Consider the following 24471-nt stretch of genomic DNA (forward strand, 5'->3'; position numbering starts at 1 on the left):
AATAGATGTCTAATTTCCTTGGAGGATGACCCTGAAGGAGAGGCCATGGTAAATAAAAGGCTGAAGGAGTTCCCTGAAGATAAGAGGAAGAGTAGCCAACATGACTCTGCATGGCTGTCTTAGGGGTGACTAACCACTTATCTTCCCACTCAGCAGTCAAGGTGAAGCCTCTCTGTTGGATGGATGACTTTTCACCTCTCACCTGTCTTATGTTATGAAATGATCCTAATGATAATCCAGACACACAATCTAGACTTAAAGGGGGCGTTCACTTACTTTTAACATCAAAGCCTCTATTCGGAGACCTATCCTCTGTTGCTAGGCAACTGTATCAACACCTTGTTCATGCCTGACTGGCGTGCCTTTAAAGGGGAATCTCACATCTCCTGGTTTGTCTTCACTGTTTCCTCATATGTTTCTCTCTTTGCCAGAGCTGTGTCTTTCTGCGTACCCGTTAGGAGATCTGTGAGAGAGGACCTCATCAAATGCAATCACACCTTGCTCTATCAGGTTAGCCAAGCCTCTCATGCAAACACCAACGCGGTGCAATTCCATTATTTCTCATTCCCAGGGTAAATCTTTCCACAGCTTAGAAGAGTGAACATAGTAATGTATTTTAAAAAAAGTGAGAACAAAGAACAAAGACACCCTATTGGAATTCTAAAATGGCTGAAAGCCAAGTATTTGAGAAGACCCTGATTAAGTCTGCATTTCTAAAGCAGTTCCTAATGCCAATCTCCAGAGAGGAAAGATTATTTCCAATCAAAACTTCAGACTACCTTAATTTCTAATAGGCTATTTTAAAGGGGAAAGAAGTAGATGAGTGATGAAGGTTAACTGTAAGAGAGAAGGGGAATTGATAGGATAACCTAAGTCTTTGTTCACAGTATGAACTTCTCCAGAGCCTAATTAACATGCATCAAAATGAGTAGACTCTGCAGTGACCTTGTGTCACGTCTCCTCCCGTTGCTCCCCTCCGGCGCTCTGATTCGCCGGTCTACTGAGCCCCCGGTTTGTGGGGCAGTTTAAGGTCCTCCGGCAGATAAATGAGGCTGCTCCTTCCCCCTCACTACCGTGTCTCACCCACTTTTCATGTGTCTCTCCTCAGGCCGGTGGTTCCTGGTCCTCTCGCGGATGCCGTCCCCCGGGGTACGCCTCCTCCGCTCCTGGACATTGACGGGAGTCCGGCGTATGCGGTGAGGGATCTGCAGGATGTTGTGTGTGATTGTTTTGCTTCGTGTCATGTACTCTATCTTTGTTAATTCTCTTTGTCATTGTTTGAGTAAACCTTGACCTTGTTAATTCCTGCGTCTGCGTCCTGCCTCTTCGTATCCTCAGTACTCATCACACCTTGGCCTACAAATGAAACACATACTGAATAAAGATATATTACATTAGCGGTAATCACACAAAAAGGCCAATTTTATGTTGATTCCCAAAATGAATTGTCTGTTTGGTTTCATAATATAATATATATTATTAAACACAGTTTACCTCAAAAATAAGGGTAGCCCAAAAGAGTAGGCAGGAGGTACATAAACAGAGAAACTGCACTGAGCTCTCTTTTAAGCCAAAGTTACTCGTCTTTGGATCTTGAGGCTTGTCTCCTCTGGCAAAGGAGTCTATTGATTAAGTTTGACGGGATCTGTCGGGGTCTGTCAACAAAGAGAGCTAAAGCAGAATTGTGTTCGGTATTTGGTCTGTGCTCATGTTGTGTTCGCTCTTCAGTGTGTGCATTATACTGATGCTGTGGTTTGTCTGGGTTGGTGCTGTGATTGTGATCTCATGTGGTCTCATGTGGCATCAACTTAGTTAAAGGAAATCTGTGCATAAACAGTGAAATGTAACTAACTTTATTGGAGGAGTAAATTATCTTAACCTCTCCCCAAAAAGAAAGTTATGATATTATGATGAAAAAATACATTAGGCTCATTTCATGCTCACTAATATACAGGTATGGTCTACTTTATTGTTACATTATTGCACAGAGGAAGAAAGTGCAAACAAGCACACAGAAACCGTACACTCACCTGGATGTCTAGTTCTTAATAACAAAACCAGATGACACTCAGCCCTCCAGGATTTGGAGTATTACACCCCTGATTTACATCAAGCTGATAGGACAAGCCCCTACTAAACCAGCACGTGTTTGAGCTTTTCTAAGCCATCGTGTATTTTCAGTCTGATGCACCTATGATTTTGAGCTTATATAGTGGGAAGATGAAGACAAGCTCCCTTGACATCTGCAGACAGACACAGGCTAACTGGTTAAGGGGGCACAGTGGGATGCGGGAGTGGAGATAAGAGTTCTGATGACACTCGACAGCTCTACCCACTAGCGATTGGCCTCATAGGTCCAGCTTAAAAGAGATCAGGGAAGAGAGATTGTGCTTCCCTTGATGGCCAGGGGGCTAAGTGTGTGTTTTGACAAATGTCAGCTGTACTGACAGAGCCATAGAGTGGGTGTGTATTAGTGTGTGTCTGTGTACAGTATCTTTCTGTGAGACTGTGAACACATACATGTCCTTATGCTTTAGGGTGCCTTCAAACATAAACGTGGTGGTGGGGAGAAACTATTCAGTGAAACGCTGTTGTACGTTTTCAATTGGTTGACAGAAACGTCTGAACTTTTCTGATGGACAGTGCAACACAACACTAGGCTCTGCCCCAACGCATTGCTCCCATTGAAAAACATTGAGTTGTTCAGTTTTACGCATCAGTTTGTTTGGTTTGAAGGCATCCTTAGTGCATGTGTGTGCATGTGAAAGTGTCAAAGAATTTGTTGAATTTAGACTAGAGAATAGAGAATAAAATAATATAAACCCTAGCTTAATCTCCACATTAATGATGAGTTATATAGAGGGCCTACATTATATTCACTACCCATGGTTCAACAACCTCATCAAGCACCACTTTACTTTCCAATTCAATTATAGGCTATAAGAGGACCGTACAGTTAATCTGAACAGGTCTTGAACGCAACATTCACATTTTTGCTACTTAATCAATTTATGGCTAGTATCTAGGCCTATATGGGTTTCTAGGGAGGTTAATCTTAGTGGAGTTTGCAGTCAAAACACATTCAAAAGCAGACAAACACTGAAACAGATAAGTAGAGAGACGATTTGAGGATTAAGGGCGAGCAGAAAGGAAGATTCACACAGTGAGGTAATTCTGCTGACAGACTGCACTGCTTGCTGTTTCCTTTTAGAGCACCATACTGTACAGTCTGCTCTGATATCGATTGTGGCCATTTCAGCAACACTAGGTATTCAGCGGTGTTGGGGTATCAGCAGTGTGGGGATTTCAGCAATGTTAGAATTTTAGCAGCGCTGGGATTTGGGCGCTAGATGTCCTGCTGCTGACTGTCGTGTGTTGGCTCTGCGAGTGCTGAGGCTGCCTAAGGGAGGTGTGCATGTGTGTGTGTGCGTGTGTGTACAGTTACACATCCTTTTAATTTGAGCATTTGTACAGTATGAAATATCTGCTATATGAAAGGATGTGTTGGTGTTGACAGTAAGGGAAATTATTGTTTACTTCATTTAGATCTGTGATTCAGCCACTGCCCCCAGGCTTGAAGCACCAAGCCAGTAATCATCCGGGACAGGCAAGGGCAGAGGTCAGGTTGGTAACACCCCCTTTAGGCAGCTTAAAATCAAAGTCTAACAGTAATTCAGCCATTTTTGTTGAATATTTTCCTGTTTCATATGTCTACTGGTATAAATATGACATTATCAATCCTTAGGCATTATGTCACTCTTATGGCAGTGTTATGTAGACTGTGTGTATGGCTTCCTCAAGTCATGTGAAAAAGAAATACTGTCTGTTTAACTGAAGCTGATAGGTTGAATGAGGATGTCCGCACATGTCCTGTTATATGATTAATCATATGGACGCTTTGGGCTACTGTGTGAGTACGCTGACTAAACCCTTAATAGGGCAGCTCAATTCTTGACCATTCATTAAGAGTAACTTCTAACGTCAGGGTGGATGACTTCAGGAAATCTGAAGTTTCTGTATCATATCTATTTGTTACGGTTGTTAAATCTCTACAATATGTCACCTAAAGTAATAGGATAGGGTATCTACAGGATTTGTTAAAGCTCATGATAAGTATTTTTCATCAGACAGTTATTGACACCCTTGATAAAGATGATCAAAAATGTCTGTATAAAATAAATAATTCAAATACTGAGCTATTTTGTATGCAAAAAAAAAGGGAATTATATTATTTTATACTAATACAATTGCTCAGAGAAAGAGATTTTGTTTAACAACTAATATTATTATTTTTCTCTCAAAAAGGTAGGGGTCAAAATTATTAATACCAGTTTTCAAAACCTTTCAATACCTCACCTTGCGAGGATAACGGCACTGAGCCTTTTTCTAAAATGTTTGTAGAACACATTGGGAGGGATCTTAGATTTCTCCATACAGAATCCTTCCAGATCCTTGATATCCTTCATCTGCACTTATGGACTGCCCTCTTCAATTCAAACCACAGGTTTCAATGGGTTTCAAGTCCAGAGACTGAGATGGTCATTGCAAAATGTTGACTTTGTGGCCAATTAACAATTTATTTGTGGATTTTGCTTGGGGTTATTGTCTTGCTGGAAGATCCACTTGCGGCCAAGTTTCAGCCTCCTGGAAGAGGCAACCAGGTTTTTACTAAAATGTCTGGGGAACAACTAAGTACCTTACTATGATTGTTTTAAATTAAAATGGCCAAAAATAGCTTCTTAGCAAAGAACACTTTCTCAAGCAAGAATTTTGCTTGGACGGTCTGAGAGTGGTCTGAGTTGGAAGGGGAAAACTGAAAATTAGATGTTATTAGCAGAGAGGTTTGGAACTCTATTTCTTATTGGTCTATTAACCCATTTGCCGCATGGTGATGTCACCATTGAAGGCCAAAACTCCATCCCACCAAAATAGGCTGAAATTTCAGGCGGTCTTTTCAAACAGCTCTTACACTAAAAGGACATTATCATCATTTTCTCAATTTCACAGTATTATTCCAACCTCATAGTGTGGAAATATATATAAAACACAGGAAAATGTCATAAAACAAATAAATGTAAATGCCTGGAGATTGTTAAATGGCATTGGCACTTGGATTGGAATTAGTGCTTTGGTCAGATTACATGAAAATATAGCTATTTGGTCCCTTACCTACTGTAAAATATAGTGGTGGATCTTTGCTGGTACTGGGGCCCATTTCTTTTAGCATATAATATGCATACAATATAGCTCAATATAGCTTAGTATTTGAATTATTTATTTTATAGTCAGTTTTGCTCATCTTTATCAAGGGTGTCAATTTCCAACTCCACTGTATGCATCTGGGTCCTTTGATCTGCATCAGAGAAAAAACTACATTGCGTATAAAATGGTGGCAACAGGAAATCACATACTTGAGTCATTAAATTAATCAGTAAATACAAAACACATCAAACTCTATGATAGATAGTGATATTAAATATTGGCATACAGTACATTCCTGCAAGCCTTACTCACTTTGTGTCTATTCACTGTCCTCTGTCACAGTGTCTTTGAGCCTGTTAGTTTTCACAAAAGCTACGAAAGGAAGTGATCCTTCATCCATCCCTGAATTTATGGTGAGTCTAGCTGTGTACTGCCAGGACCTGCAGGATCAACAATCACTTATGTAGATCTGTGTTCACTGTGTGATGAAGAAATGGTGCAACATGACAACATGACTGTACGGTCTTTATTTCCAACTTATGAATTTGATCCGATTAACGTAAAGAATAGTGGAAACAAACATTTACATTATAAGATATGAAGGGCATGGTATAGGTTAATAATGGAGCAAAAACAGGAAATTGGTGTATGTGCTTTCTCATACAGGAGTCTTCAATACAGGGTTACAACTAGGATTTTGGTAACTATTTTGTGTGTTGACTGAATTATGGCAGTTGGTTTCTTTGAGGTTCAAATAGAAGGTAGAGAAAGCACCAGTGGTTTCTTTATTTATGTAAGTATAAGATCCTTACAGCACTATAAACAAACAATCAAGTTAAGTGTTAACCTCTTTACAAGTATAAACTCTCAAACAAATTACAATTCAACTAGAAGTTAGTCATCATTTACCTGGGTATCTCCTTGTAATGAATACACCTAAAAAAGAAAGCAACCATACTGACTCCAGTGTATGCCACGGCTCTATGTAGCCAAACTCACACACATAAAAGCACACAGATCATCAGTCCTGGGTCACCTGTGTAAAGTGAGTCCTGTCTCCTTGCAAAGTGAATATTTTTTATTCATTTGGACGGGACCATGTCCTTTATGACTGGTTCTCTCAGGTAGGTGGCCCAGTAGACCAGGTTGAAACCGCCGAAGAGCACAGGGAACATAATCCGGGACATACGGTCGATTTTGCTGACGCTGTTGAAGGTCTTCTTGTTCTGCTCGGGCTTGACCTCTGGCTTGGCCTTGTTGGGGTCAGAGGTGGCACTCTTGGAGATGGTGGGCATACCACCTTGGTCCTTGGTGATGTTTGGAGCGTAGTTTGCCACAGCAACGGCGTAGGCATTGTTCTTCTTCATGACGGATGCCTCCTTCTTCTGTTGTAGGAGAGAAATAAAATACACAGAGATTGGTTGTAATTAATTACTGATTGTAATACAAATGAGAGACACTACAAGCCAGAGGTAATACTACTCTGAAGGCTAACTGATCCTTCAAGTGTTTGATTGTTACTAGATCATTGTGTTTGTTTTCTCAGTACCTCTCACACAGCTAAAGCTCATCTCAAAGCACAATACCCAGATGCCGTAATCTGTTTGAAATCATTCTTCGGGTTTGAAAATGGAGCATCTGTTGTACAGTAGCTATTTCACAGTAATTATGATTATGCCAAATTATTATAATCTGCTAAATTGCCTGTTAAACCTTATGAGGTTTCATTTCAATATCAATTTGGATTGAAATGAACAGTAACCTTGGAGGTCCTCATGGAGTGTGAATCTCTTTGAAGTCTCTCATGACCATTCTAATTGGCCTCACTTGTCGAATCTGTATTATGGCAGGATATGTGTATGGTTACAACCAGTTCAGTTAGTAATAGTTATTCTGAAGTAAAAGCACACCCATCACTGTCACACACATTCCTCTGAGTATGTGAGCTGTGGAGAGAAAGTGTAATTATCAGATATGCTGGGAAAGGAATGAGCTGAAATCAGAATTCGGAACTCAGAAACACTTAAGAAATCTGAATGCTGGGCTGCGTTTAGAAAGGCAGCCCAATTCTGATCTTATTTTCCACTAATTGGTCTTTGACCAATCACATCAGATCTTTTCACATCAGATCTTTTTCAGAGCTGATCTGATTGGTCAAAAGACCAACTAGTGGGGAAAAATATCAGAATTGGGCTGCCTGTCTAAATGCAGCCATGGTGTCACATATTTCTCTGGTTTACAGTGCCTTCAGAAAGTATTCACACCCCTTCACTTTTTCCAGATTTAGTGTGTTACAGCCTGAATATAAAATTGATTAAATTGAGATTTTGTGTCATTGGCCTACACACACACACACACACACACACACAATACTCCATAATGTCAAAGTGGAATTATGTTTTTAGAAATTAATAAAAAATGAAAAGCTGAAATGTCTTGAGTCAATAAGTATTCAACCCCTTTGTTATGGCAAGCCTAAACAAGTTCAAGAGTAAAAATGTGCTTCATAAGTCACATAATAAGTTGCATGGACTCACTCTGTGTGCAATAATAGTGTCTAACATGATTTTTGAATGACTACCTCATCTCTGTACCCCACACATACAATTATCTGTAAGCTCCCTCAGTCCAGCAGTGAATTTCAAACACAGATTCAACCCCAAAGACCAGGGAGGTTTTCCAAATGCCTCGCAAAGAAGGGCACCTTTTGGTAAAAAAACAGACATTGAATATGAATTTGAAATACACCTTGAGCATGGTGAAGTTATTAATTACACTTTGGATGGTGTATTAATACACCTAGTCACTACAAAGATACAGGCGTCCTTCCTAACTCAGTTGCCGGAGAGGAAGGAAACCTCTCAGGGATTTCACCCTGAGGCCAATGGTGACTTTAAAACAGTTAGAGTTTAATGGCTGTGATAGGAGAAAACTGAGGATGGATCAACAACATTGTAGTTATTCCATAATACTAACCTAAATGACAGAGTGAAAAGAAGGAAGCATGTACAGAATAAAAATATTCCAAAACATGCATCCTTTTGGCAATAAGGCCTTAAAGTAAAGCTGCAAAGAATGTGGCAAAGAAATGAACTTTATGTCCTGAATACAAAGTGTTATGTTTGGGGCAAATCCAACACAACACATCACATCACCAAATACCACTCTTCAATTTTTCAAGCATGATGCTGGCTGCATCATGTTATGGGTATGCTTGTCATCGGCAAGGACTAGGGAGTTTAATGGGATAAAAATAAATGGAATAGAGCTAAGCACAGGCAAAATCCTAGAGGAAAACCTGGTTCAGTCTGCTTTCCAACAAACACTGGAAGATGAATTCACCTGTCAGCAGGACAATAACCTAAAACACAAGGCCAAATATACACTAGAGTTGCCTACCAAGATGACATTGAATGTTCCTGGGTGGCCTAGTTACAGTTTTGACTTAAATCAGCTTGAACATCTATGGCAAGACTTGAAAATGTCTGTCTAGCAATGATCAACAACCAACTTGACAGAGCTTGAAGAATTTAAAAAATATATATGCAAATATTGTACAATTCAGGTGTGCAAAGCTCTTAGCGACTTACACAGAAAGACTCACAGCTGTATTCGCTGCCAAAGGTGATTCTAATATGTACTGACTCAGGGGTGTGAATACTTACAGTGGGGAGAACAAGTATTTGATACACTGCCGATTTTGCAGGTTTTCCTACTTGCAAAGCATGTAAAGGTCTGTAATTTTTATCATAGGTACACTTCAACAAAAATCCAGAAAATCACATTGTATGATTTTTAAGTAATTAATTTGCATTTTATTGCATGACATAAGTATTTGATCACCTACCAACCAGTAAGAATTCCGGCTCTCACAGACATGTTAGTTTTTCTTTAAGAAGCCCTCCTGTTCTCCACTCATTACCTGTATTAACTGCACCTGTTTGAACTCATTACCTGTATAAAAGACACCTGTCCACACACTCAATCAAACAGACTCCAACCTCTCCACAATGGCCAAGACCAGAGAGCTGTGTAAGGACATCAGGGATAAAATTGTAGACCTGCACAAGGCTGGGATGTCCTACAGGACAATAGGCAAGCAGCTTGGTGAGAAGGCAACAACTGTTGGCGCAATTATTAGAAAATGGAAGAAGTTCAAGATGACGGTCAATCACCCTCGGTCTGGGGCTCCATGCAAGATCTCACCTTGTGGGGCATCAATGATCATGAGGAAGGTGAGGGATCAGCCCAGAACTACACGGCAGTACCTGGTCAATGACCTGAAGAGAGCTGGGACCACAGTCTCAAAGAAAACCATTAGTAACACACTACGCCGTCATGGATTAAAATCCTGCAGCGCACGCAAGGTCCCCCTGCTCAAGCCAGCGCATGTCCAGGCCCGTCTGAAGTTTGCCAATGACCATCTGGATGATCCAGAGGAGGAATGGGAGAAGGTCATGTGGTCTGATGAGACAAAAGTAGAGCTTTTTGGTCTAAACTCCACTCGCCGTGTTTGGAGGAAGAAGGATGAGTACAACCCCAAGAACACCATCCCAACCGTGAAGCATGGAGGTGGAAACATTATTCTTTGGGGATGCTTTTCTGCAAAGGGGAAAGGACGACTGCACCGTATTGAGGGGAGGATGGATGGGGCCATGTATCGCGAGATCTTGGCCAACAACCTCCTTCCCTCAGTAAGAGCATTGACCCGAAACACACAGCCAGGGCAACTAAGGAGTGGCTCCGTAAGAAGCATCTCAAGGTCCTGGAGTGGCCTAGCCAGTCTCCAGACCTGAACCCAATAGAAAATCTTTGGAGGGAGCTGAAAGTCCGTATTGCCCAGCGAAAGCCCCGAAACCTGAAGGATCTGGAGAAGGTCTGTATGGAGAAGTGGGCCAAAATCCCTGCTGCAGTGTGGGCAAACCTGGTCAAGACCTACAGGAAACGTATGATCTCTGTAATTGCAAACAAAGGTTTCTGTACCAAATATTAAGTTCTGCATTTCTGATGTATCAAATACTTATGTCATGCAATAAAATGCTAATTAATTACTTAAAAATCATACAATGTGAATTTCTGGATTTTTGTTATAGATTCCGTCTCTCACAGTTCAAGTGTACCTATGATAAAAATTACAGACCTCTACATACTTTGTAAGTAGGAAAACCTGCAAAATCAGCAGTGTATCAAATACTTCTTCTCCCCACTGTATGTAAATTAGATATTTCTGTATTTCATTTTCAATACATTTGCAAAAATGTCTAAAAACATGTTTTCACTTTGCCATTATTGGGTATTGTGTGTACATCGGTGAGAGAAAAAAATCTATTTAATCAATTTTGAATTCAGGCTGTAACACAAAATGTGGAATAAGTCAAGGGGTATGAATATGTTCTGAAGGCACTGTAACTGTATCAACCATCTCCTACTTGAGAGATCACAGATCCTTTGTGCCTTTCGCCTCTGCTTTTGAAGCACCTCATCTCCTTTTTCTTTTATCTTCCTTTCTTTCATCCCTCCCTCTCTTTTCATAAAGGTACCGCTTTAGATGCAATATCTCAACATGGATATTCAGGCAAACACTTCTGAGTATTCGAGAGCCTAGCTTACATCGAATATAATGTATCTATTTCTATGCTTCATAGGTAGGTCTTCGCATTTCCTTTACATTTATCTCTGCAATGCCATGGGGCTGTATAATCTGTACATTCACCGAATGTGTGACGTTGTTCAGATTTGTATTTGTCTTGACAGCTGTTGTTCACTTGTTCTACACATGCCTCTTATTACATCACTAAATTGAAACTGCTATTAACCAAATCAAATTTTATTTTTCACATGCACCGAATACAACAGGTGTAGACGTTAACGTGAAATGCTTACTTACAAGCCCTTAACCAACAATGCAGTTAAGAAAATGGGGTCAATGCAACTAGTCCGGGAGGCCATTTTATTAATTGATCAGCAGTCTTATGGCTTGGGGGTAGAAGCTGTTAAGGAGCCTTTTGGACCTTTTGGATTAGTGAGTACAGTACAATGATAAAGATGCAGTGTTAACTCAAATGCAAGATTGCATGTGACACTCAATTTAATGAACAGCAATACGGGACTGTCAGTGGTCAGTGTGGTTGCCCTGGTTACCTTGACGTTGACCACACTTTTGCCGTCCCAGGCCCAGCCTCTTTTGGTGAAGTAGTTGACGGTAGCAAATTCGATGAGGGCAGAGAACACAAAGGCGTAGCACACCGCGATGAACCAATCCATGGCCGTGGCGTAGGCCACCTTCGGCAGAGAGTTACGGGCACTGATACTGAGAGTCGTCATAGTGAGCACAGTGGTCACACCTGTGTCATCACAGGACAAGAAAACAAAAAGACACATCTGATCACAAGCTAATCAAAAGTGTTTACACAATTCATTTCAATGATTAATACTAGTAATTCCATCTGCAGTAAGTGGAGAGTACTGTAGTTTTTTCCTTGTTAACTTGTATTTCCATGTGTAACAGAATATGGTATTTCCATCCACAATGGCAATAGATTATTAATGTGGATGATTCTCTGGTAGGCTACATAGAAAGTATTCCCACACGTGGTGGCAAACACCTCTCTGCGTGTTGAGTGAAGCATTCTTTCAAGATGTAACTTCTGTGGCTGCTGTTACTGTGAACACCTGGGGAGAACTCCTCACGCGCGCGCATTTAAAAACAAATGCATATCCCCATACCCATGCACAAAAATTAGGGCTGTCAAACGATTACAATAATTAAATAGAGTTAATGGCATTAGTTAATCGCAATTTTTGAATTTGCTCAAATTTGGCCCTAAAGAAAGCTTTTTCCATTAACAAAACTGTGCATTGAGTTGCAGGCATACAATGCGTTGATTGGGGACAGAAACAAAATTAGAATGTTTTAATAACATTTTCACCATAAACAACACAAAAAGTCACTGTAACATACAGCTATTAACGCTCCTAATGTTTAAGTAGGCCTACTCCCTCTTATCAATTCTCTTGAAGTTTAACACTTGCGCACACACTCACTCCACACACACACACACACACACACAGCTTTAAGTACTGTTAAAGCTTCAAACATTCTAAATGAGTGTGACTATAGGAAAAAAGTGCTGGCTCTATGGAAACAAAGAGCTTTTAAACTTGTCCAACAATGTTATGAAAACACTGTAACCATATGTACTGTTCAGATAACTTTACACACATAGGCCTACACACTCTCCGTCCCACACCCTCCTCTCGCTGTGCGTGTTCATTTTGCATGTCCCGGTGCCCCGGGTGAGCAGAGTTTGAACATTTTAGGTCATTCGGTTGACTCCACTCACTCGGGGCACCGGGCCAGGCAAAACGAACTCTCCCACTTAATCCCACTCTCACACACATCCTCTCTCACACACACACACACACAATCATACACTACCTTTAAAGCGTCTCTTTGAGTACCCTATTCCTTTTCGTGATGTATTGTCTCTACCTTCTTGCCCTTTGTGCTGTTGTCTTTGCCTAATAATGTTTGCACCATGTTTTGTGCTGCTGCCATGTTGTGTTGCTACCGTGTTGTTGTCATGTTGCTACCATGTTGAAGTCATGTTGTGTTGCTACCATGCTGTGTTGTCATGTTTTGTTGCTGCCATGATGTGTTGATGTCTTCGGTCTCTCTTTATGTAGTGTTGTGGTGTCTCTTGTCGTGATGTGTTGTGTTTTGTCCTACTTTATAATTTTTTATCCCCGTCCCCGCAGGAGGCCTTTTGCCTTTTGTTAGGCCATCATTGTAAATAAGAATTTGTTCTTAACTGACTTGCCTAGTTAAATAAAGGTTAAATTAAAAATAAAATAAATACATTTCAGTTCATCCTGTGGTCAAGTCATCAGGTAACTTGACTGCTAGCTACATTCTTTTCTGTTATCAAACCAAAAAAATAGCGGCTCGCAAGTGGCCCGCGACATGCGCACGAATTTGCAGCAGAAAGAAAAACAGCTCTGGTAATATTGGGCATAAGTTTTACATGATTTTGGCTAGAGGCACAAGGTCTTCTGCGATGTAAAGGGGTTTCATGATAAGGCGCAAGCATTGACTAGGTCATGTCTAGATAGGATACAGTTTGTCAAATTGACGTCAAAGTTGTTTTTAGCTAACCCTAACCTTTTCCTAACCTTAACCTAATTCTCCTAACCGGCTACGTTATTTAACCTGCTGCGAAAATTCTCAGAAACCTAACACGAAAAGTCAATTTTGACAAAAGATGTATCCCTTCTAGACAACACCCATTGACTGTAGCTGTGTTGAGTGTTGTGTTTTGCGCTTAAAAAGGGTCCGTGCAGAAACGTGCGCTTACACCTCGATCAGACCGACAGCGTCATTGCATTTTGGTACACCAGAAGTACATTTATTTCCAATGGAACGCTGCGTTTGCCTTGCAGCATTAGGTTGCAGAGGCAGTTGCAGTGAGTTCTGTGTGGTGCATACGTTGGATTTATCTAACATATGCATCAAACTGTATGTGTGGACGGCTTGACAGAAATGGTACCAGAAGGTGAATGTTGAACTTTTGTTGCACACATATCCAGATGATGCTGTTAGTGTGATCGAGGCGTTAAGGTTCCGTGCAGTGAAGAAATGAAGATGCGATTAATGGCATAAAAAGAATGTACACTGATAAACATGTCACGAGTTAAACACATTATTAACGCGTTTACTTTGACAGCCCTAACAAAATATGTATTTATATAACTGTCACAAGTGAAAGGTGAGCTGTTGTCATGACCATTTATGATGTCTATCACATAATTTCTATGATATGTTTAAGAAGGCATTTCGGCAGTGCAGTTCAAGTAAAGTATTACCCACAAGCCACACGCTGATATGAAGTACTCGGCATGGTGCACAAACAGACTATCAGGCGCTGGAGGACATGCGGAAATCCCACCCTATCACACCACTACAATGCTTTAAGAGGATATTGTGTTTTCCTTTTGATGTTGCGTCACTCCAGACCTGCACTCTCACTCACTGACATACACAGGAATACACACAGGAATATTTTCTCCACTTCCTTGAGTTTCCTCCTCAATGATCAATAGGCGTCTCTCCCCCTTAAGTCACTGTTCTATGAATTTAGTCAAAGCAAATGCAAAGCATCTTCCTGTCTCTTTATTAATTGCCTGGCCCCATCGTTTTCAGAGAGAAAAAATACACTTAGATTACTGCATTGCAGGGGAAGGTGAGAGAATAAACAAACCTGGAAAACATGTTTTCTATTGACAATCTACACAGTCATTGTGTACTCTAAACATGCAGCAGACACAGGCATATTAATAGACAAAGAGTTATAACTTCTTCCTTCAAACCTCTGACTAAGATGACATTGACAGTGAAATAATGTTTTTTTTTTTTCCCCACATTGCTGCTGATGGATATGTTTTTTTGTGTGGCTTTTTTTCCATTGCATTTTAGGAAACATGAAACAACATAATGCAGGCTAACGGGGTAAAATAACAATCCCCGATTGAAAGGATAAAATGGCTTGTGGGGATGTGTTCTAGAGGTTGAAGTGGTGATGACTACATTAATAATAAAACCAGAACAACACCACAAAGCCAGACCTCATAGAACAGAGACAACAAGAAACACAGTTCTAAAAGGAACACTTTTCCTTAGATGGCCTTTGCTGAAGATCTGCATTATAGCGCGATTGAAATGTAAAGGTAATTTCCGATTGAGCCAACATATGCAGCATTTACCGTGAATGTAGTCTCTGCAAACATGAGAACATTGCCTTTAAAATTTCATTTGCGCTACAGCAAGGCTCTTCAGTGCTACAGATGGAATCGAGCCCTTAATGTTACAGGGTATTTGTGAGATATTTCATAGGAGTTTGTCAAACATCTTTGTTTATGTATTTCATTCCTACAGTAGCTACCACAGGGGTAGACAAGTTACAGAGTGTGCCTTTAAAGAGCAACTGAAGGCAATAAACAACTTCTCTGGTAGAAAACGGCCAATGTGGCATTGATATTAGTCAGAAACAATTATTGTAGTGTCAAAGTGTAAACAGGATAATTTGGGACATAAAGTCAGTCTCATCCAAAACTGATATTTGCGAGATAATTAGGGGAAAAAATTATGTCACGAAATGAAGGGTTAAAAACCTCAAACCAACTATAAATTGTAGAAATCAATATGCAAATATTGTAAACATTTAATGAGACAACTAAAACATGTGCAACATGAAAATATTGTACCATTTACATTGTGTAATTTATTGACGGTCCCTAACCAGCCCCAGAGCAAGGCTATTCAAAGTCAAACCAACTTTCCCACGGTTGCACACCAGCCGGCTGAAGGGAATTGGTGAAAGAAGTTGGATAGCTTACTAGGTAGTCTAGGCTACTTCCAGACACTGGTTAGATTGCTTCAAGTTTTCTAGAAGGATGAATAACTGTAACTGTGTACTGTTTTGGCAACTGTGTACTGTTTTGAATGTACAAACTGTTCCCACGTTCGAACACACAAAAGAGACACCCACATCAAAGCACGCCTCCAAGACCCAAATCTCATTATCAGTCACATTTCATAATGAGGATAAGTGAAACCGAGGCTAAATCAGGAAGTTCAGCCCCCCTTTGAAGCATATTCATAACAACTTCATGAAACCTGTTCACTCTTTCAGTGTAGAATGGGAAGGGAGGGGAAGGATGACTTGTGCCAAATCACAATGAAGCGAAGGAGCAATCAGCCACAGTTCGTTGACCCCTCTAGAAACAGCTGGATTTACCAGCTATTATCTGAATATGAATTATTTAATAACCTTGCATTAATAGCTAAACCAGGGTTTCCCAAGCTCAGTCTTCGGGACCCCAAGGGGTGCACGTTTTGGTTTTTGTCCTAGCACTACACAGCTGATTCAAATAATCAACTAATCACCAAGCTTTGATAATTTGAATCAGCTGTGTAGTGTTAGGGCAAAAACCAAAACATGCACCCCTTGGGGTCCCGAGGATCGAGTTTAGGATATGCTGAGCTAGACTGTCTCAATTAGTGATTCATGAGGATGATCACTGAACATGTTTGAATAGTAATAAATCTGTTTGATGCACTAGAAAACTGAGGGAGAATTGTGAACAAATTAAAATAATATACAGAAAATCCTGCAGTTCTTGAATTTGCATGGTGAGTTGACCCCAAAATGTAAACAATAAGAAAAGGGCTCATAATATAGAAGTATTCAAAGGAAAACAAATCTATTCCATAAATGGATCGATGGATATACTACTTCCTAAAACTTTAGACACTTATAGAAACTATTCTACAATAATGTAAACCAACAACAATGCATATAAAGACAACATTCTTTATGTTTTTTTCATATGGGGGCTGTTAAGTTGGCAACCAAGGGCATTTAGAGTAACTGGTCTGTGTGTTTAAATTGAGGGCTAAAGTGGTAGTTCGATGTTAAGGCCTATTAAAAGCCACTCCAGTTCGCCTAATGTTAAACCATTCATCTGATACAGGACATAATCTTCATGTCATTAAGGTTGTGAAGACACTGACTGGCTCTGAATACATGGAACTTCAATGCATAATAAGCCCTGATTATATGAGGGGAATCTACATTATGGGGCAGACAGAGAGAGTGTATAGAGGCCCCAGTTTAGAGACCGACAGATACCTGACATTTCCAAATGGGATATAAGGGTCTGGGCTTTTTTCTTTTTCTGTGCGGGTCGACTGGGCTTCTTAAGCATGCTGTGATGCTCTGATAAAGTGTTAGCCTGTCAGATTTAACACTCCTGCTTAGGGATAGGAGCTTTGTATGTGCAGCATGTGACTGCAAATCAGAGAAGAGTAGCTTTTTTGTCTGACCATTTGACCAGACTGTGATCTAAGAGCAGGTGTTTGACCTGACTGATCTAAGAGCAGGTGTTTGACCAGACTGTGATCTAAGAGCAGGTATCTAAGAGCAGGTGTTTGACCAGACTGTGATCTAAGAGCAGGTGTTTGACCAGACTGTGATCTAAGAGCAGGTGTTTGACCAGACTGTGATCTAAGAGCAGGTGTTTGACCAGACTGTGATCTAAGAGCAGGTGTTTGACCAGACTGTGATCTAAGAGCAGGTGTTTGACCTGACTGTGATCTAAGAGCAGGTGTTTGACCAGACTGTGATCTAAGAGCAGGTATCTAAGAGCAGGTGTTTGACCAGACTGTGATCTAAGAGCAGGTGTTTGACCAGACTGTGATCTAAGAGCAGGTGTTTGACCTGACTGTGATCTAAGAGCAGGTGTTTGACCTGACTGTAGAGCAACAGGTGTTTGAATTGGCTATGGTGGAACGCATTTGATCTGACAAGGGCTGTTTGACTAGAACAATTTAACATAGGATGTGTTTGACTTGACCATCAATGTGTTTGACCTGAACGTTGAGGAGCACTCTTGACCACTAAAGAGCAGAGACTTCCAGTGGAATAATATGTTTTACTTGACTACATAGGAAAACATGTTCAGCCTGACTGAAGACAAAATCACATATTTGAGACATTGCAAACATGGCACCATTGTGGCAGTAATTGCTATCTGCTGAGAACAAATAATTGTGTGTGAAAGCGATAATTTTAAGAGCTTACCAAATACAGTTCTGGCGGGTACAGACTCTCGGTTGAGCCAGAAAGAGACCTGGGAGAGGATGACTGTCATGATGCAGGGCAGGTACGTCTGGATCACAAAGTAGCCAATCTTCCTCTTCAGGTGGAAGTGGGCTGTCATGACGGTATATTCACCTGCAGACAGGGAAGAAGTAGAACAAATACAGATGAGAGTGTGGTGTGATAATTGTATATTTTTACACAAGTGTTTCAGGAGATTGTTGTCTCTACTTGGTGTCTCTGCTCAGATTCCAGTAGTGGCTACTGGTGTAGACTCATCAACTGGAAAATACACACACACACACTGGTTACTCTTACTAGTGAGTGTGGGTTTTCATTTTCCAGTTAATGTTTCCTTTCCAACCCTTCACCCAAAGACTTTTGTTTAAAGACTATTTGATTTGAGCATGCCATTTCTTGATTATTCTGGTCTAGACTCACCTGTGCTTGATTTAATGGTCTCTGTCCCCACAGTTTGGCCCTGAAGGTGATACTGGTTCAGTCTGGATCCGTCTTCTGCTACCTCCACTGACGCTGATGCATTTCGAGTCCAAATGTACGTCACTTCGGCCAATGTGTAGGCATCTGCAGAGAGTAATAAAGGTCAATACTGTACAATAAATCTGGCTGCACAGACAAATGTACTGTAAATTGATTAATTGTAAATGTGACTAAACAAAAAGAAGAAGAAACTGTACTATGAAACAAAGATAAATTATATAAAGGATGATAGTAAAAAGTTTCGGAGCACCTTAAATGAAATTTGGCCCAAAAAGGCGAACTCAGCTACATACTGAGTACTTCATTGAATCAGAAGGCTCATTCATCACAAAACCCTCTGATATTGCCAACTATTTTAATGACTTTTTCATTGGCAAGATTAGCAAACTTAGGCATGACATGCCAACAAAAAAAAGTCTGAACCTTCATAGCCATGCATAACTGACCAAATTTTGAAAGACAAGCATTGTAATTTTGAATTCTGTACGGAAGAGAATTAGGACCAAGTGAAGAGAACAAATTAATAAACTGTGATGGCACGGATAGTACTTTAAAAACTTTAAATACTTAGAGAATAAAGTTGAAATTTAAGAATAAAGTTGAAATACATTTTTTAGAATAAAGTCCAAATTGAATTTCGTGAATTAAGTGGCAATAATATTTTGTTTTTCGTTATGAATCTTGTTCTGGAGGCAGCCTTGCCACAAGCTGGCACAGCCACAGTCATAAAATCTGATTTTAAACCTAATCCTAACCACACTGCTAACCCTAATGCCTAACCCTAAATGAAGACCAAAAAGATAATTTGTGTTTTCATGATTTTTTACAATATAGCCAATTTTTGACTTTGCAGCTGGCCTATCTAATGAGAAATCATGAAAATAAAAGTCAACCTGCGATTAAAGTAAGGGATTTGGATATTAATTGCATACCTCTCTGGCTCCCTGTTGCTGTGCACGCCACCGTTGAAATGCCTGAGTTAGATGACTGGTGAAACTATACTTTAGAATTGGCTTTAGTAACAAGGAAATCCTTGCTCTTTTAGCGCATCATTATCCCTCTAAAGTAGCATAATAAAAAATCCCCATCAAAATCTGTCAGTTTAAGCTAGAGATATCCGTTTTTTTGCATGGGCTGCAAAGTTGGCCGATCTACAGCGGTGTTTGTCAGACTATGAGACATCCCGAAAATGTCTGTCTTTTCACGAAAACGGCTGTATGGAAAGGGGAGATTCTCAAGAACACGATAGTGTTCTCCATTTTGCTCCATGACCCCCACAAGTGTCACAGACTCGTCTGAAGGTAAAAAATGGAATTATGGAGGTCCTTTTGTGCCTACCCCAAAAACAGGGTTATGTGTAAAAATAAATACAAAATAACACAAAAAACCTTCAAAACCTTATTCCTTATTATTATTTTTACTGTCTTGTTTTGTCGTTTATGAATGTGTTATTCAATGTATTTCTATGGGATGTGGTACTAAAGGCCAAATTCTATATTTTATCTAATTGTTTTATATAAAAGAAATTTGGGGATACCTAAAAGGGTCATAAAATTCCAAATCAAATAGCTAAATAATCCATGATATGACCATCTTAAAACAATTCCATGTCAGTTTATAAAGTATTCTTATAATTATTAGGACCTGGAAGAGGTTGTGCCACAGATTGGGTCTTTTCAGAAGAAGGTACCACACAGACTTGGATGAGGTATTTCATCCAAGTCTGTGTGGTTACATACATAGGTAGAGATGGGTGGGTTGTGTGTGTATGCAGGTGTGTGTGGGTAGTAAAAGGTAGGGGCAAAACAAACAAATGGCCATCAATCTGATGATCCAATACACTTGTTCGAACAGGCGTCACTGCACATGCACGCTTATCAGTCTAATTATTTAATAACGCATTCAAACAGGTGTCACTGCGCGCGCGCACACACCAAGTTTCCCCCTGGCAACTTCATATAAGCATACACTCTTCTAACAGCCATGGTGCGTTATGAGCGCAAACAAAAAATGATCTTGGCTCTGTCACTGACTGGGAAGAGACCTGGAGTTCCTTGATCACACCTACAGCGTCATTGCGTTTTGGTACACCAGAAGTACACTGCTCAAAAAAATAAAGGGAACACTTAAACAACACAATGTAACTCCAAGTCAATCACACTTCTGTGAAATCAAACTGTCCACTTAGGAAGCAACACTGATTGACAATAAATTTCACATGCTGTTGTGCAAATGGAATAGACAAAAGGTGGAAATTATAGGCAATTAGCAAGACACCCCCAATAAAGGACTGGTTTTGCAGGTGGTGACCACATACCACTTCTCAGTTCCTATGCTTCCTGGCTGATGTTTTGGTCACTTTTGAATGCTGGTGGTGCTTTCACTCTAGTGGTAGCATGAGACGGAGTCTACAACCCACACAAGTGGCTCAGGTAGTGCAGCTCATCCAGGATGGCACATCAATGCGAGCTGTGGCAAGAAGGTTTGCTGTGTCTGTCAGCGTAGTGTCCAGAGCATGGAGGCGCTACCAGGAGACAGGCCAGTACATCAGGAGACGTGGAGGAGGCCGTAGGAGGGCAACAACCCAGCAGCAGGACTGCTACCTCCGCCTTTGTGCAAGGAGGAGCAGGAGGAGCACTGCCAGAGCCCTGCAAAATGACCTCCAGCAGGCCACAAATGTGCATGTGTCTGCTCAAACGGTCAGAAACAGACTCCATGAGGGTGGTATGAGGGCCCGACGTCCACAGGTGGGGGTTGTGCTTACAGCCCAACACCGTGCAGGACGTTTGGCATTTGCCAGAGAACACCAAGATTGGCAAATTCGCCACTGGCGCCCTGTGCTCTTCACAGATGAAAGCAGGTTCACACTGAGCACATGTGACAGACGTCACAGAGTCTGGAGACGCCATGGAGAACGTTCTACTGCCTGCAACATCCTCCAGCATGACCGGTTTGGCGGTGGGTCAGTCATGGTGTGGGGTGGCATTTCTTTGGGGGGGCCACACAGCCCTCCATGTGCTCGCCAGAGGTAGCCTGACTGCCATTAGGTACCGAGATGAGATCCTCAGACCCCTTGTGAGACCATATGCTGGTGCGGTTGGCCCTGGGTTCCTCCTAATGCAAGACAATGCTAGACCTCATGTGGCTGGAGTGTGTCAGCAGTTCCTGCAAGAGGAAGGCATTGATGCTATGGACTGGCCCGCCCGTTCCCCAGACCTGAATCCAATTGAGCACATCTGGGACATCATGTCTCGCTCCATCCACCAACGCCACGTTGCACCACAGACTGTCCAGGAGGTGGCGGATGCTTTAGTCCAGGTCTGGGAGGAGATCCCTCAGGAGACCATCCGCCACCTCATCAGGAGCATGCCCAGGCGTTGTAGGGAGGTCATACAGGCACGTGGAGGCCACACACACACTACTGAGCCTCATTTTGACTTGTTTTAAGGACATTACATCAAAGTTGGATCAGCCTGTAGTGTGGTTTTCCACTTTAATTTTGAGGGTGACTCCAAATCCAGACCTACATGGTTTGATAAATTTGATTTCCATTGATAATTTGTGTGTGATTTTGTTGTCAGCACATTCAACTATGTAAAGAAAAAAGTATTTAATAAGATTATTTCATTCATTCAGATCTAGGATGTGTTATTTTATTTTTTGAGCAGTGTACATTAATGTCCAATGGAACGTTGTGCTTGCCTTGCTGCAGCATTGCCTTGCAGAGGCAATTGCAGTGCGTTGTGTGGTGCATACGTTGGATTTATCGAACATATGCCAATCTGTATGCGTAGACGGCTTGACAGAAATGGTAGCAGAAGGTGAATGTTGAACTTTTGTTGCACACATATCTAGATGATGCTGCGTACCATTTTGCGCAATGGTGCTGTAGGTGTGTTCGAGGCATTATGCCTTGATCACACTGATCAACATGAGGTATACTGTACTATCTGATCATGTTCAGGCATTTACATTAATCAACATCTGTTACTGTAAATGAGACAAATACATTGCATAAAGAAAGGAACAGTCAATCTGATAGAAGATTGATAGAATTTACGTCAGATACGTCTTTGTAGAGAGGCACATGGCATTGCTGTTTATGAAAAGCCCAATTTGACTCGTGAACTCAGAATGAACCTGACTAACTAGATGTTTCAGTCTCCCAGGCAACCAGTTAAACATCCAGCAAAGTAAAATAGAAGCAAGAATGAGGAGATAAGCTTACAACTGCCAAACTTCAGTGGACAGGAGTGGGAATCCATAGGGAAGTCTTCGAGGTGCATGGGACATTCCGCCTGGACCGTTAACCTGAGTTAATACAAAAATACAGACACATCATCCCAGAACCTCAGTGCTACTCTCACAGTGCTGTTGTTTTGTTGTGCAACCTTGTTTCCTTTGAATGGCCTCATCTCTCCTCGCTTTCAGGCTATGCTGAGACCTTTTATGTACAGATATGGTTTTCATAGGGTGACCCTGCCTGCCTGTACAATAGCAGTAGATCTTAATGATGGCGTTGGCTGCTGCACTGACATCTCCTTGTCCTGAGACCTGAGGACAGCTCTGTTAGCTCTCTAATGAAACTAGGGATAATAACAAACAAGCAGTTGATACCTCATAGTGTACAGCAGTGTTCCATCCTCCATGATACGGAGCAGTTTGTTGGGCATGGTCATGTTGTGAGCCACAGACTTCTTCCCATTGTGGAAGAAGGTATCTGGCGTCCAGATCTTACTGGCCATCAGGTTGTTCAGCCGCAGGATGTTCATTGGCCCATTGAACTTCAGCCGCTCATCAACCCAGCTCTGGCGGAAGAACACGTCCACAGTGTATTCCTGACAAAGAGAAGAGTACAAAAGACTTTAGCACAGGTTGAGATATGGGTAATGTCCCCCCTTCCATCACAATTCTCACAATACGTAATGAAGAGACTGCAATGGCAGAGGGTGTTATAAAAACACCTTAGATCTGGTAAACCTACTGCTGCATCATAACATGTGTTTTGAATAAGTATAATGAAACCATGAGGGTATTAAAGCACCTCAATCAATAAAATAAATAAAAGCACTTAAAAGCACCTGCTGTGTGTTCTAACGTGGTGCCTCCTGAGTCAGTGTTTGAGGTTGCACCTACTTTTTTATGTCTGGGGACATGCAGAGTCAGTGGTGGATGCCTGCTCCCTGCCCTCTGGCTAATGTCAGGGTGGATTTACGTCAGTACCCCCATCCCGCCAACATCTGGCCCTATGGGGTCTGGTGGGTACAGCCCCCCTTCCCATACACACAACCCCCAGGCTCCTGACCCCCAAGGGCAGTTCATGGGGTGACACACAAGGGTAAATTATTCCTGGACTCTGAAACCCTTTGAATTTGAAGTCCTTACTCAAAAACACATACTTAAAGACTTCAATGACAACTGTGAAGTTGCAATCCATTTATCCCAGAGCAAATTACTTTCTTTGTTAACACACTCCAAGAGCACAAGTTATCCCTTTGATGTTTCACAATGGATGTTAATTGTTGAGTTAAAACAAACAGGGAAAGCTCTGTGAGAAAGCCTAGCGAAAAGCTCTGTACCGGTTCAATCCACTATTATCACTTGGGCCCAATTTTTTAAAAGTTATCTATCCGGATTTCGGCTATTGGATAGACTAGAACGGGTGTCCCCATTCAAGTCAATGAGTTGTCCATTCTATTTCTGTGCATTTATTGTCCAATAGGCGAAATCCAAATAGATAACTTTGAAAAAACTGGGCCCTGGTCAATCAAATGAAAGCGTTTTATAGTCTAGAGATTTATCGTCCAATAGTCAGCCTAATAATGATTAGTTTTGTCTAACACTGACACTGATTCTATGCCACAAGAGCACCGTGGAGGGATCACAATACGGAGAGAGGGGAATATAGAAGCCATATATTTACAGACACAAAGCACAGGGAGCAGCAGGGATGCTGTCAAATATATTAGAGAGAGAGAGAGGGATGCCACTATCAGAGAAACACTATCAAAGCAGAGTGATGGCCCAAGAGTGAAATTATCCACTGTGAGCTGGAAGGAGCCTCTAAATTAATTATACATGTGCCATTTCTTCTTATTTTTTAAGGCGCTGG

The 24471-nt window shown here is 41.2% G+C and overlaps 1 protein-coding gene across 1 annotated transcript in view; it reads right to left on the reverse strand.

The window, feature by feature from the left end:
* Positions 1–6284: 6284 nt before the first annotated feature.
* LOC311146024 (gamma-aminobutyric acid receptor subunit alpha-2-like) overlaps positions 6285–24471 on the reverse strand; it is a gene marked incomplete at both ends in the record, with an annotated part of 32333 nt that continues 14146 nt past the window's right edge. Inside the window, 6 exons of the mRNA XM_084182463.1 lie at positions 6285–6587; positions 11344–11546; positions 17841–17993; positions 18300–18443; positions 22588–22670; positions 22977–23197. Coding sequence (XP_084038589.1) covers positions 6285–6587; positions 11344–11546; positions 17841–17993; positions 18300–18443; positions 22588–22670; positions 22977–23197 — 1107 coding nt within the window. The remainder of the gene's footprint in view (positions 6588–11343; positions 11547–17840; positions 17994–18299; positions 18444–22587; positions 22671–22976; positions 23198–24471) is intronic.

The sequence above is a fragment of the Coregonus lavaretus genome (assembly GCF_964263955.1).
Source record: "Coregonus lavaretus genome assembly, chromosome: 18".
NCBI lineage: Eukaryota > Metazoa > Chordata > Actinopteri > Salmoniformes > Salmonidae > Coregonus > Coregonus lavaretus.